Here is a 14,804-nt window from a genome sequence, read left to right on the forward strand (position 1 = left end):
TATATATATATATATATACATATATTATATTAATAGTTGGATTAAAAAGCTAACATTCTTGACCAGAGTTATTCTCCAAATAAATTAACATTACTACCATAAAGCATGGCCATTTGACCAGTTTATCTAGATATAAAGTTTTGCATATCAATCCAAAATCATTTTTTGTCAATACTACAACTACAGTTTTACAGACGATTTGTTCTTTTATGAAAACCACAAATTATACCCTCGGTAAGTAGCCAACTCGTGTTGCTACATATATACATATATTTTCATCCCTTTCATTCAAACATAGTGCATTTGTAGCATCCTTGGCAACTATATCAAGCTCTTCAAATAAACTATTTCTATTATTCGTACGTTGGCTGTTCGACGCAGACCCACAAAACCAATTTCTGACCTTAACTGGAGGGTAATACCTAAACATAACAATTCACGACCCATCCTAAAATTACCCGGTTCTGCTCGTCGTTGCTGTGGACTCGTAGTTACGGCACTGTTCATGCTCAATCTACTATAAATTTCTGTATTCCCGAGAACCGTGAAGGCACCATCCTCGCAGAGCTCGCTGGTTGAATAAAAGGGGTGTGTTCGTTTCCTAACATGCTGACAACTGATGCGGGCGGGATCTGAGAAACGCAAACTCGCTCAAAAGGTTTTTCCCCCTTAAAATATCAGACTAAGGACATTTATTTTACAGGTCTTTTCTTCAAGTGATTTAGAGATACTGAGTGGCTGTCAATATGTTTATGTTGTATGTGCTGACATAAGAAAACTATTTATAACTTAAAAAACAGGAAAGGCAAGTTTACTATCCATTGTATCCCATACCATTGTCCAACTACCATAACATCAAACCAAGTAGCAGGTGTTCATGAGATTCACAGACCCCATCATCTCCTTTATGAGTCACAGGGGGTTTGGGTGCTCCCTTTTTGGCATTATATCTGAAAAATCATAAAGCTTTGACGTTTGGCACAGTGACCCCAATAAGCCCCCTTGGTTGCTATTTTCTTGAGCCCCTCCCAGTCAATGCTTTTATAAGCATGAACTCAGTGGCATTGCTGGTGCCTGTGATGCAACCACACATGCCTTTCTAATATGAGAAACACAAGGTTATTGTGTGACTGACAACAAGCAAAATTCAGACTAATGGTGGAAAATAGAGACATGAACTTGAACTAAGGCTAGGCAGATTTTTTACAATGATCTCATATTGCTTATTACCAAAAACTTAATAACTACACATTAGACTACTCATTCCTCTTTTATCATAGAAGTTGACAATGTAAATACAAACAAAATATGAACAAAGAAGATATTTATTTGGTCAGTGGTTCATATAATATTTTTTAGTAAGCAATCGTTACAGACTGCCAACAGCATGATCAAAATGGGAACAATGGTGTATAAAAAAAGAATACAGCTGACTTTTTAGCAACAAAATCTTTCTAGAAAACTACTTACAATACAATGGCATGAAAATTAGTGAGCTATTTCATATAAAAAATATAAGAGCAACAAAATCGAACATAACCTTTTTCATTTAGTGGTATAGAAAATACAGTTTGTATGTACAACACATATGGCAGCAGTTATACATTATATTTTGATTGTGTGGAAAGGCTTAGGTCATTGTACGTATTTTTGCTTAAAAGGACCAGTGTGTAAGATTTCGGGGTATCTATTGGCAGAAATAGAATATAATATTCATAAGTATGTTTCAATTAGTGTATAATCACTTGAGAATAAGAATCGTTTCGTTTTTGTTACCTTAGAATGAGCTCTTTGTAGTCACAGAGGGAGTGGGTGCTCTTCCGCGGAGCCCACCATGTTGCATTACCATGTTTCTACAGTAGCCCAGAACGGACAAACCAAACACTGGCTCTAGAGAGGGCCTTTTGTGTTTTTTCACAAGTTTCGCAGCCACTGTAGGTTCTCCTACCCGCTTGGGAGGGGTGTTCAGTTGGTTGCAATCTGCATACTCACCACTAGATGCCACTAAATCCTACACACTGGTCCTTTCATTTGTAAACACAGAATCATATGAGGAAGTCACATATTGACAAGATTTCCCTCCCCTGGCATTTATGACACTGTTCGACAGTATCACACTTTTCAGATGGAATTGAAGCTCTCATGTGCTGTTGCTCTCACTCTGAACAGTTGCATCATCTGTTGTGTCGTGGGACACAACAGATGATGGCTTTGCTTTCGTCTTTCTAGGGGCTAAAACAAGAGAGTACCCAGGTTTAACACGAGGAAGTGCGAGCTTCAGCTTCAACACCATGTCTGTTCTGTTGAGGAAAACACAATCCAAGTGTTGGTCTGTGTTGTTCAGAATCATCTTCTGGTACAGGATCTCACAGCGAACTGCTTCCCGTTTTTCAGCTCGGGGTTTTCCATCGAAACGTAGCAGCATTTTGTCGACATCCTGTTGTGATTTGCATGGCCCTCCATTTCTGTTCACAGTAGCTATTATGTAGTCCCTATCCATGTTCTCCTCACGCTCTTCTTGATCCGCATCCCGTCTCCAATATCCCCTTCCTGTCTTTTCCTTTTTACCGCCGTCAGTGTGGGAATTCTTTTTAGCTTGCCAATCAGATGAGTCATCGGAGCTGTCATCAGATGAGCCAGACCTGCCATTATCTTCCTGAGAGCTATCCGAGTCTGAGGACAAGTGCTTCTGTGAGGAGCGCTTGGAAGACTTGTCAGGTCTTTTCTTCTTGTAAGGGTACTCGTGGCCAAAGGGATATTCTGCCATCAAGACAGAAAATGTGCAACTTACTAGTTGCAAACTCAAATCTGAAGAGGGGACTTGGGAAAATTTTCCTCCTGGTAGGAAATCCTTCAGGTGTTCCTCTGTGACGGCAGCAATCACCTTAATCATCCTCTTCAGACAAGCTCTGATTAGGTCTCTATTAGTGTGCCAATGACCACAGTAAGGAAAAATCCCATTAAATGTTTTCTCCTGCAATGGGAACTGCAGAAAAACATTCGTGGCCCCTTCCGGCTCCAGCAGTGTTGATGGATCTTTAGACCAATCAAGGAACTTTTGGTAGAGACAGAGCATGTACTGGCTGAAGAGCGAGTACTCTCCTCCACTTTTCAGAAGCTGCCAGTAAGGACCAAGGATTTTGCAGTAAACAATAGCCAGAACACACACAAAGCTCTGAATCACAGAATCACTAGCATCGGCAGCAACACTCTCCAGAATAACGTTTGGGCATTCGTCATTATTCAGTGACAGCAAATCAGAGAAGAAGAGAGCCACCTCTTTGTGATGGTGAATAAGACCGGCTGCAGCTTCAAAGTAGTTGTTGAATCGGTTTGACTCATTCACTGCAAGTCTGGAGGGATTGTTCTTTTCTTCACAGAAAGCCACCCAGTGTTTTCTGTAGTTTTGTGTATCAGGGGTGCGAGGGCTCAAGATGTCACAAGCCATGTGAATGTAGCGTGAAGTTGCACTTTCTGACAAATTCACAAAGTTACTGAATTTTGGCAGCCTATCACGGCCTAGTTTTTCTCCTGTTGACTGAGTGATCTCCTTCTCAAAGATCATAATCTGCTGCTCAATGGCATCATGCACGTCAACAAGGAAATTGGCGTTGTAGTGTAAAAACACCACAGGAGAGGCAAGTGAAATATCTTCACTAAATGATTCGAGTTTTTTCTCAAACTCTGCCATGGCTGGGTGCTCCTTGCATGTTAGAGTATACTGATTTTTGAGTAGATCCAAGGAAATTTGCTTGCAAGCTGTAGTTTTCCCACCGTACACGCTTGATAGCTTTTGGACAGACAGCATTGCAATGTCAAGCAGGGTCAGGGATTCTCCTTTGTTATCTGGGGTTTCTTCTCCACTGTTGGATGCATCCAAGTCCTCATCCTTTTCATCACGCACAGAGGGATGTTCCTTAAATACTACTTTCCTTACAACTCCTCTGTTCATCTCCGACTCCTCACTCTGCGAGATTTCATAGCTCTCATATTCCTCCTTGATTGTCACTTTTTCAATATTTACAAAGTCATCTCTTTTCATGCGTTTCTTCACAACGAATTTCCGTGCGTCAGGTTTTTTCCGCACCAGTTCAAATGGACTTTGGAGTAGATTTTCCATTGCTGCATTCCTCCTGTGCCTTCTTGTTTCATAATTGCGACAACACAGTTTTAACTTTTTTATCTTAGCCCTAAGGACTTTATATGCCTTCTGAATATCCCCATCCTTACAAAACTCAGGGTTGAAGTTTTTAAGCCAAGTAACTAAAACGACTGGGGCAATTTTCTCCCTGAAGACAAAGTTGCTCAACTCGAGAATCAATCCATTTGTGACTTCAATTGATTGAGCCCGCTCTGAAAAATCCCTCATTTTCAAAAGATGTTCTCGTTCAACTCCAATGCTGTCACATATTGGGCCAACAAAGTTAAAGTTGACTTCTGATTCCAGGAAGGTAAGCCTTGCATCACTACCCAGACTCAATGTTGTTGCAATGCCTGTTTCAATCAAACGACGAAAGTCAGCTGACTGATGACTGGGGAAGATTTTCTTCAGCCATTCCACGACAGCAATCCATGGAAAATTATTGTCCTCTCTCAGAAGTCCAACTTGAATCAATAGTCTGTTTTGGCAAGGCGCCTTATCAAGCTCTAATCCTTCCCCCGATTGAGGACCAATGAAGTCTGCAACAAGTTTCCAATAGTAATCATCTCCTGAAAAACAGAAAAGTTAGCAAATGAGTAAAGAAATTAATGCTTTTCTAGTCAAGGTGGGTTGCAAATTGTACAAGAAAGGATGGGTGGAGATGGGGACTGCTAAAAAATTGCGTGATTGTTTTGGATTACATTTATCTACTTAAGCATTCATTACATGACAAGGTAACCACTAGTGATACCAAGTTATCTAGAAGTTCAGAAATTATGCCACAAAATACAAAAAAAATAAGAAAAGGAGGAAACTCTTTTAAGGTATGAATTGTTCAGCAAGAAAGGTAATATATGGAGAATTAGTTCATAAGGTCAATTTAATTACAGCTTTACTAATGGGCCATTTTACTCTTTTTTTAGACTTACTCAGATTAGCCTCAGTTACAGCTGCTTTTCCACAAAGAGAGAAATCTTCACCCTCCTCCATCGTAAACTGTTTTAAAGAGAGAGACAGTTAATAACCTTCAATCCTCGGCATCTGGAAGTATAACCATTTGAAGCAGAAAAAAATGTGTGCTGTCAAAATGCTCGCTTGTTACGACCAAATGGCATCCAGGTGAAGTAATACCTAAAATCAGGTCAAAACGGTTTAGTTCAATTGCGATTAGTGTTTTTTCATGACGGTTCACTATTGCTTTTATATTGACTGTGATTGTGCAATACAATTAAGGACAGCTATTGTTATATCAGTTTGCCATACCTCATGGGCTCATTTACTTTCATTTAATAAAAAAAACCAACAACAATAAACCCCCCACATCTGGAGACAAATACTCATTAAAAAGTATTAGGCAATCACAGAGAAACAATGCTATAATGGTATTGAGCAAAACTGCATCAGGGCACTAATAAAAAGGTAATAAACATGAACAATTTCTTGTTATTTTCAGTCAATGTCTCACATATTGGAGACAGAATAGGAGTAATTGGCGTCTTAGAGAATACATCACTGCAGAAAAATGGCTCCCCTTAACATTAGGGAGTGGGCAAGTAGTAATAGTGATTAGGGCTGCAACTAACGATTAATCTGCTGATTATTTTCTTGATTAACCGGTTTGTCTCTAAAATTTCAGAAAATAGTACAATCTTAAAATGTCTTATTTTGTCTGATCAACAAAAAGATATTGCATTTATTATCATGTATGACACAGAGAAGCTTCATATCTTCACATTTGCGAAGCTGCAACCATCAATATTAATTTATCTTAAAATGGTAAATTAGACGTTGCTGCATTGTATCTAAATATTTGAATAGTTATGTAAAATGTTTCAGCCAATTGTAGGTGGTGCTGTTGAATTATATTGTATTATGCTGTACTCTACTCTCACTGATATAAATGTGGTGGAGAAAATATTGGAAACACTTCTCAGTATAACACAATACAATTCAACAGCATCAAAACATGAATCAAAACATTTCTTCAATCTGCAGTGGTGGAAAGTAACTAAGTACATTTACTCAAGTACTGTTCTGAGTACAGTTTTGAGATACTTGTATTCTACTTGAGTATTTCCATTTTATGCTACTTAATACTTCCACTCTATGACATTTCAGAGGGAAATATTGTACTTTCTACTCCACTACATTAATTTGACAGCTTTAGTTACTTTTCAGATGAAGATTTGACACAATGGCTACTGTAACAAGCATCTAAAATACAACAAATTGTTAAAGATGAAACCAGTGGTTTCCAACCTTTTTGGCTTTTGACGTCTTACAAAAAGCAGTGTCTAGTTGGGGTCACATTTCAGATGTCTATGAGTTGTTAACAGCTCCACAAAATAGTGATTTTTCCCTCTAAACCTCTCACATGGTTTCATTTCAATAAATGTTCAAATAATCCAATATTTCACCAAAAATCAAAGATGAGAGAAAAAGCCTAAAAACTGAAAACAGATTTGTGTATCAGAACTTTGTTTTTTTCTTCTTTCCTCTCCTATTAATCATCTCACAACCCCTCAGATTTATCTGGTGACCCTTTGGAGGGCCTGACCCCTAGGTTGGGCACCATTAGACTAAACTAGCTAACTGTATATAAAGTAGTTGAAACTAGCTCCACCTCCAGCAGCTACAACAGTAACATGCTGCTCTAACACTGATGCTTCAGTATTAATAATCTAATGATGTTATATATAATAATATATTAGTCAGAGGGATCAGATGAGTATGTTTATTATAATACTCTGAGTTGTATTTCAAAGTGAATGAGCTGTGTTCTGACCTGGAGCACAAAAACAGCTAAAATGATGGGGACGTAGACAAAAAAAGCCATTTCCACATGTAAAAAAAAAAAACTTTCTGCACATTAGGTCTAAGTTATATTACACAGGGGCGTCTCCGCAAGTATTAACCAATGAAAATAAGCCAAATCCATGCTTGACAAACGTGAGTTTTTACAATTCCTTATGACAATTAATTATTTTCCACCTCGTTGGTAATTCAGTTCTTGATGTATTGTAGATCTAACGTTGATACACACTCCTCTCTTGAGCATCTAGCAGTGATTATAGCCGAACTATCATGATTCTAAGTCAGACAAAACTTTTTTTGTACTCCACGTCGATCATAAAGCCTTGATCTAAAACGACTCAATGAGATAGATTGAGAAATGTAAACGTTATAGTGCTTTTATCCAGAAAACCTGCAGCTCCCCATTTACAGGGGATATTTGTTTGTATTTGTTTACAGGCCTACGATCCAGCGGCCAATGCGGTGTCTCCGTATAAATGTCTATGCCTTCTCCCACCACTCCTGGATATGCAAAAATACCTGTGCACACATAAGACCTAAGTATATATTTGTTGCTGTCTCATTAAAGTCAAATATACACTACAAGCCAAACGACCCCTGTGGTTAGCAGCCTGTGATTGTACGTTAAGCAGATATTTACAGAACTGAGTGCTAATGCTGCACTACATGCTAACATTAGCCATATGAGCAGCATGCTATCTGCAGGAGATACAGCAATCTAAAACTGCAGTAATCTGTGAATAACACCAGGCTGGAAAATCTGTGCTGCAAAGTAAAAGTGTGCACGTAATGAAAATAAACTTTTCGTAGTAGTTCTTACCAAGAATCAGCACCGCCGTGAGACTGTAGATGCGTCCAGGCGTGAGACTCGTCTTCTTCACAACATTGGAACAGTGCGCTGGGCTGTGATTGGACAGCTTTACCAAAAGGCGGGTTTTTGTTGAAGTCTCCACCAATCGCAGTGCGAGTGTGAAATGCATTGTGGGTCTAACACAACTGGATGTTGAGAACTAGTAGCAGCAGGTAATAGATACAAGAACCGGTGAGTTTGAAATACTAAAATGTTTCATTTCTGAAAATTCCGGGTAGTAGTAACTGTTTTTTGTCAACGTGACCGTAATTGTGATTTTTCTGTAGCGCTATGCTGCATTTTGCCTCGTTAACTAACGCAGCTAACAGCTAACTGTAACATACCGAACAGCCAATGTAAAGCAATACACACTAACGTTAGGTAACAAATTGACGTTGTCATTGAAACGTCATTGAAAACGTTGCTGTATTATGTATGTAAATTATTTGATAGTGGGTTTTTTGTCAAGTTATTCAAATTAGTCGGCAAACGCTAGGATTTCTAGGATAGGTCTGGCTTTCCGTTTACAAACAATAGAGGATGCGCACACAGCTTCCGGTAACGTTAGAAAACAAAACACTTTTGTAAACTATAACATGAGTCTGAAGTACAAGTACAGAAGTATCAGCAAAATATACTGAAGATATCAGAAGTAAAGCTACTCATTACGCAGAATGTAAGCAGTATTTTAATGTTATTGGTCGAGGCTGAGCTAGTTTTAAACTCTTTAAATGCTGCTGTTGAGTTTAATCTACAATAATTCAACACATTATAGATGAACATGTGTTTTGTATGTGATAACTAGTTGTTACAAACATATTATGAGGGGTAAACCATCCACTATATTGTTAAAATCCAGAACTCTGACCAGATCACTAGATGCAAAAAGCAACCATTTACTTTCTGTTAAAGGGTGCATTTCATTCTTGTAATTTTAAGCATTTTCCACCCACTGATTTAGTGATTTTTGCAGTTAATAGTGCATAACAACTACAGCTGCAGTCAATTAATAGATTTGTTGCCAACTATTAAATTAACAGCCAACTATTTTGATAAACTATTAATCATTTTGAATAATTTTTTAAGAAACAAATGTCCAAATTCTCTGGTTCCAACTTGTTCCAACAAATGTGAATATTTCCTGGTTTCTTTAGTTCTTTATGGCAGTATACTGAATATCTTTGGGTTGTGGACTGTTGTGGAGAGAACAAGACATGTTTGAGGAGGTCAACTTGGGCTTTGGGAAATCTTCTCTCATTTCATAGACCAAACAAGGAACTGATTAATCGAGAAAATAATCAAAAGATTAATCAGTAATGAAAATAATCGTTACTTGTAGCCATAGCTCCTTATCATGTACCTGAGGGAACCTGAGCTTGTGCTGGACTGAACTGGACTGTACAGATGTTCTTGATATTGTATCTAACCCCTGTAGCTCTTTGTTTGCTGCGAAAGCTTTTGTGTGACACCTACAATATACCTACAAACATCTGTATTTAAAGTCATGACCTGACATCATTGTAAGCTTCGGAAATGTAAATTTTGTTGTATTTATTTTCACCCCATCCACTTTGTTGCATTTCTTTTTGACATTCATATTTACACTCAATAGATAAAAATCCCCCACACAGATACAGACTGATCTTATTCTGATTCTATTTTCAGGTGCTAATATGTCACTGCTGTGCCGATGTCTGGTTTACTTGGGATCAAGCTTGTGATAAAGACTACATAGCAGCACACAATGGATTCCACTGAAGCAGAAGTTGCAACCCACGGGGAAGGAAGTAAAGACACTGTACCAAGCACATCAAACGTATCTGATCAAGGACAACATGGACCAAAGTTGAATAAGGCATCTTTGAAGAGGAAATCTGGCACCGCTACAAATCATAAAGCTAAGAAGCATAAAAAGGCCAGAGTCAAAAGGTCTGCCCGACCTAGCTACACTGTCCACGAAGGGGAAGATATGCTTCTTGTCATATCTAGTAGTGCTTCACAGTATGGTGATTCAACCTGGGCTCCCAAAAAGAAGGGAAGCAAAAAAAAGAAACTAAGTAAAGGAAAGGGGAAAACTGTTCAGATTAAGAAAAAAAAGATAGTCCGTGCCAAACCAAAACTGGCAAATAACACTAACAAAGATGCCAAAGTTGTCAAGGAAGAAGAGGACACGTCTTTGTTTGTGCCAGAGAAAGCAACAGACAACAGATGGGGTCAAAGTCTTCCTGAGGAGGTGCTAATCAATATTTTTCAGTTGGTGGTCATACAAGATGGTGCGGTGCCATTTCTGTGCAGGTAATAAACACAAGTTTGATTTGATGTACAGTATCTGTGAGAAGTTAATAAGTTCGTGCTGTGACCTGCTTCAGTTACAGTATATAGGTCTGGTAGATACGTCAATGTTGTAGTTTGATGAATTTGAGGAATTATCATTATGATATGATTCTATCATGTCATCGTTTCACAAAATTCTGTCTTCTAAATTAATGATTCAAGTCAAATGTTAATTAAAAAACCAGCTAAGTTTTACACATGAAAAGAGTTTGGTCTGATTTAATGCATAACAGTTTTACATGTGTCATTGCCTTGAACACCAATTTCATTTTTTATACAATTGTTGTAGTGCAATTGGTGCTTCTACTAACAATATTTTCTTAATCGTTTAAATTGCTGATTATATACTTTTTTATAGTGTCTTGTGTCTTATTTTGTCTGACCAATAGTCCAAAACTCAAACATATTCAATTTGCTATTATAAATGACCAAGTCAGCACATTTTCACATTTCAGAAGTTGGAATGACTACATTTTTGGCATTTTGACCAAAAGATTGATTAATGGATTATCAATATTGTTGCTGATAAATCTTCTGTTAATCACCAAATCATTTGAGCTCTAACTGTGTTGCATGTAGATACCAGAAAAATATATGTTAACATTAATATTATTTGTATCATTATATCGATTTCAACCATATAACCTATCAGAGTACTGTGTAATTTAGGGATTACAAATGACATCCTGAACAATAGCACGTTGCTGCTGTGTCTCTGCTGTAGGGTGGGGAGAGTTTGTCGTCTGTGGAACATTGCTGCCTCCAGTCCGGTCCTGTGGCGCAAGGTGACTGTGGGTCACTGCTGGATTGCGCCAGGAAAAACCCAGCTGCCTAAAACAGAGGAAAAAATAAAGAACACTTTTAATTGGCTAGCACAGAACAGGTCAGTAAGATAAGTGTGGGGTTTTATGAAGAGGCCTGACATGTACATGATGTGAACTACGTTTTAGTTTGTGCTTATCTTTCTCATATTTCAAATACCAGCACCATTTTGAAAATTAAATGATAAACAGACCCTCTTGTTTTCTAGACTCTCCCAGCTGCGAGAATTCTCTCTCTGTCACTGGACAAAGAATGCTAGCTATGCAGTGGATGTAAGTCATCAAGACTAGATATCTATCCTTTTAAACATTATTATTTTGTAGGCTATAGAAGCCAAATGATTAGCTGATTATTCGATCAGCATTAAATTAATTTGGCAACTATTTTGATAGTTAATTAATTGTCTTTGTAATCTTTAATACAAAAATGCCAAACATTTGCTGCATTCAGCCTTTAAAATAGATAGAGTACTAGGGAAATATGAGAACTTAAAGATTTTCTTTGTCATATATGAGAGTGAATTAAATATTTTTGGGGTGTTGGGACTGTTGAGATAAATCATTGTCTTTCCCTGTCCAAGACATCACCTTGGATGGGAAAATTATTTTTTACTTTTTTTTTCTTTTCTGACATTTTAGACAACAATATTAATCAAGAAAATAATCAGCAGATGAATCCATAATAATCATCTTAATAATGGTCATCTTGTGGTGCAGTCCTAATTGGCTCTATATTATTTCTTTCTTTATTTCTACATATTTTTGGGGAGAAAATAATTCATGTTATGGAAACATTGCCTGATAAATAAAAAGTCGCACTTTTTCCAAATCCTAAGAATTAAACCTTTTATCAGTGTATGCATTTTGTATTTACTATGTGTATTTTCTGTTTATGTTGTTGGGATTTAGGTCGTGTCGCAGTTCTGCCCTCACCTTCGCTCCCTCACGTTCTCCTACTGCACAGGCCTGACAGCGCGGGCCTTCCAGAGCCTCGGTCTGCACAGCCGGTCTCTGCAGAGCATAAATCTCCAGTATTCAGAGGTAGACCAGTTCAGTAAAAAAAAGTTGTAGAAAATGTAATACACAGATCACTGCTTAGTTTCAGAGTAAGAAATCATTTGTTTACCAGCATAGCAGTGCATCCTAAATTGTAAAAATCAGACACTGTCAACTACCAGAACAGGAACTCAACATTATGTCTGCATTTTGTCCAAATATTCAATGATATACCAGCCACAGCCAGTATTTCCTAGCAGGTGTTCATTTACCCCCTAGGTATGGTTCCTTATTGTGTTGTAGATTTTTTTTTAAAAAAAAATTTCGCTATAGTTTCAGGTTGAAGGTCTCCTGGAGTACCTTGAAAACCATGGGAGTCAGATCAGGCAAATCTTGTTCACTCATGGACTAAAGAATGACAGACTTCTGACTGCTATCACCGTAAGCCCCTTTTTCTCTCTCTCTCTGTTATTTTTTAATGAATACATAACATACAGTCCAAGTCAGTGAGCACAAATGAACTTGGTACACATCGCTTATTGAATTTTTTTTTCAGAGGGGATGCTGTCCTGATTTGGAGTTTTTGGAGGTCAACACAAAGCTTGACAGTAAAGACTGCGAATTTCCCGTATGCATCCAGGCACTACAGATAGCATGCCCTAAACTCAAGGTAAAAAAAATATGTTTTCTGTGGTAAAATGAAATGGTGACTGTGAGTTAGTTTTATCTGTCACTGTAATGCCCTTGCTTTGGAAGTGCAGCACTGCTAAATGAAGAAAATGATCATTATGAATATTTAATTTTGCAACTCTAATGTACATATAGTATGAATTGTTGTTTTGTCTTCACTGTCTTTCGCTCAGTGTGTCAGTATGAATCAGTATAATAAGTATGTGTGTACTGTGTTCACCTATGAAACTTGTACATCCATTGTACTTCCCATTAGACCTTCCGGATGCTGAATGTCAGACCTCTTCATAAGACAATGCGTAATGGTGCTGAACTAACATCAGGCTTCCCGTTACTGGAGGAACTATGTATCGCAACCACGTCTTATTCCTACATGACCGACAAAGATTTGTTGGACATTCTGTTCGGCTCCACCAAGTTGCGGGTGCTGGACCTGCGAGGCTGTTCTCGAATCACACCAGCTGGTCTTGCAACATTACCTTGTCTTGGTAGGCCTAACTCACGAGATTTATAATGTTTACGATTTACTTTATGAGCCTTGGTAAAATTTTAGTTAATTGGGGTAAAGGTGTTTTTAGTGTATTTTAGATATTTTTGTTTAAGTCTGATTTAAAATGGGACCTAATGGGAGCTAATACTTTACTTACTCATACTCATATCTAATATTTTAGCATTTATGATGGCCTAAGAATTTATTGGAGGCATAGAAATACTTATTTTTAATCTGTTTTGTAAAGCTTAATATCTTTGAGCACTTGTATAAAGGTTTAGTAATTATTTTGAATTTACTAATAATCTACCCAGCTGTGTGCTTAATATCAGTGGTCTGTAATTGCATCCAAAACCCATTTGTTAATCAACACTACCCTTTTCTGTTTGTGATCCGGCAGAGCTTGAGTGTCTGTTCTGGGGACAATATTTCAGCAGCCATATTGGGTTATCACCTAAGAAGGGACTTCACATGGTGACCCAAAAGTGGAACCAGACACTGCAACAGCTTGACATCGCTAATCAGCTCTTCTCTGAGGAGGACTTGGAGATAGCAATGAGTTACCTTGCTCAGGCAACAAATGCAGACACCCTACGTTCACTCAACCTGAGTGGGACCAGGATCACGCCACCTGCCCTAAGGTACCAAGCTTACAGTTTTCCCCCTTAACTCCAAGTCCAAACAATCTAATAAACTATGAACCAACACTTTCGGGAATAAATGCTTTTAAGAGACAATCTCTATGTATAAAACTAAGCATGATTCAAACATTGTTGTGTCTTTACTGGATTTTGCAGGTCAGTCATCGGCCAAATGACTGCTCTTAGCTACCTCAACCTTTCATCCTGCCGTTATCTTCCAAGAGGGATGAAGAGAGTTTACCGTGGCCAGGAGGACATATGCCAGCTGCTGGACAAAATGGAGTAGTTCTGATGTTAATTTGGTTCAGAAATTGAAGCCTGAACTACAAGGCATACCTTACTGTCTTAAAATATGCCTCTATTTGGATTATGTTGTTCATGTAATGTGGGTACTGTTGCAAGAAAGCAGAAACAAAGGGTTTGAAATTCAGTGAGAATATATTAATGTCAATTAATAATCAGTAAACGCACTGTCTACATGTAGCTTAGGGGTCACGTTGACATGTTGAATTTTGGTTATATGTATATATGACTCTTGTAAGAATCTCAAATGTAAACCTACAGTGACACTCAGTGTGTGTACTAGGATTACTTGGATGTAATTTCTTGCTTATTTTATACATTCTTTTTTTATATTGAAAATAATTCCAGACAAAAGTTTTTCAATAAATAATTGAAATTGAAAATAAATGCTCAACAATTCACTCTAATGTTGTCTTATACTTTCCTACCACTAGAGAGTGCTGTAATCTCAAGTTAAATTTACAGTGACCAAATGGAGTCTGTCTTGTTGGGTTCATGTAGTTGTTTAGGACATTCAGTAATTTAACTTGATTTCATGTGAGAAACCCATTTCATGCACTTGTTTGAAACTATTTTATTCACATTTAATTAGCTTCATTGTTGTTGCATTGGAAATAGTAAGGGTGCTTTAGGGGTTCTAGAAATTTTGTGAGCCCATGTGAGAGCTCTTCAACCAAGAAATTTAATTTGTACAGTATGTGGTGTACTGAGCTTCACACACCAA

The 14,804-nt window shown here is 37.8% G+C and overlaps 2 protein-coding genes across 3 annotated transcripts; one reads left to right on the forward strand and one right to left on the reverse strand.

Annotated features, from left to right (window-relative positions):
- Window positions 1-1,951: 1,951 nt before the first annotated feature.
- Window positions 1,952-7,867, reverse strand: LOC122969287. The gene is made up of 3 exons (XM_044334868.1): window positions 7,776-7,867; window positions 5,071-5,137; window positions 1,952-4,710 (listed from the first exon to the last, which is right to left on the reverse strand). Exons 2-3 carry the CDS (start codon window positions 5,129-5,131, stop codon window positions 2,141-2,143), a joined length of 2,631 nt encoding a protein of 876 aa, XP_044190803.1. The 5' UTR covers window positions 5,132-5,137; window positions 7,776-7,867; the 3' UTR covers window positions 1,952-2,140.
- A 48-nt stretch (window positions 7,868-7,915) lies between these two features.
- Window positions 7,916-14,467, forward strand: fbxl6 (F-box and leucine-rich repeat protein 6). Of its 2 annotated transcripts, none has more exons than XM_044334869.1 (10): window positions 7,916-7,997; window positions 9,471-10,100; window positions 10,864-11,022; window positions 11,170-11,233; window positions 11,870-12,001; window positions 12,290-12,397; window positions 12,513-12,626; window positions 12,903-13,134; window positions 13,537-13,777; window positions 13,934-14,467. In XM_044334869.1, exons 2-10 carry the CDS (start codon window positions 9,550-9,552, stop codon window positions 14,061-14,063), a joined length of 1,731 nt encoding a protein of 576 aa, XP_044190804.1. In that variant the 5' UTR covers window positions 7,916-7,997; window positions 9,471-9,549; the 3' UTR covers window positions 14,064-14,467. The 2 variants fall into 2 exon arrangements, with proteins under 2 accessions (XP_044190804.1, XP_044190805.1); XM_044334870.1 differs by having other exon boundaries at window positions 7,925-7,978.
- The last annotated feature ends 337 nt before the right edge of the window (window positions 14,468-14,804 follow it).

The sequence above is a fragment of the Thunnus albacares genome, chromosome 19 (genome assembly GCF_914725855.1).
Source record: "Thunnus albacares chromosome 19, fThuAlb1.1, whole genome shotgun sequence".
Taxonomy (NCBI): Eukaryota; Metazoa; Chordata; class Actinopteri; order Scombriformes; family Scombridae; genus Thunnus; species Thunnus albacares.

Bases quoted from the DNA above. Each gene is read 5' to 3' on its own strand.
- LOC122969287 (XM_044334868.1), bottom strand. From the start codon at position 5,131: ATGGAGGAGGGTGAAGATTTCTCTCTTTGTGGAAAAGCAGCTGTAACT. The intron at 4,711-5,070 runs GTAAGTCTAAAA...TCTGTTTTTCAG, and splicing joins TGTAACTGAGGCTAATCTGA to GAGATGATTACTATTGGAAA.
- fbxl6 (XM_044334869.1), top strand. From the start codon at position 9,550: ATGGATTCCACTGAAGCAGAAGTTGCAACCCACGGGGAAGGAAGTAAA. The intron at 11,023-11,169 runs GTCAGTAAGATA...CTTGTTTTCTAG, and splicing joins AATTGGCTAGCACAGAACAG to ACTCTCCCAGCTGCGAGAAT. The intron at 11,234-11,869 runs GTAAGTCATCAA...GTTGGGATTTAG, and splicing joins ATGCTAGCTATGCAGTGGAT to GTCGTGTCGCAGTTCTGCCC.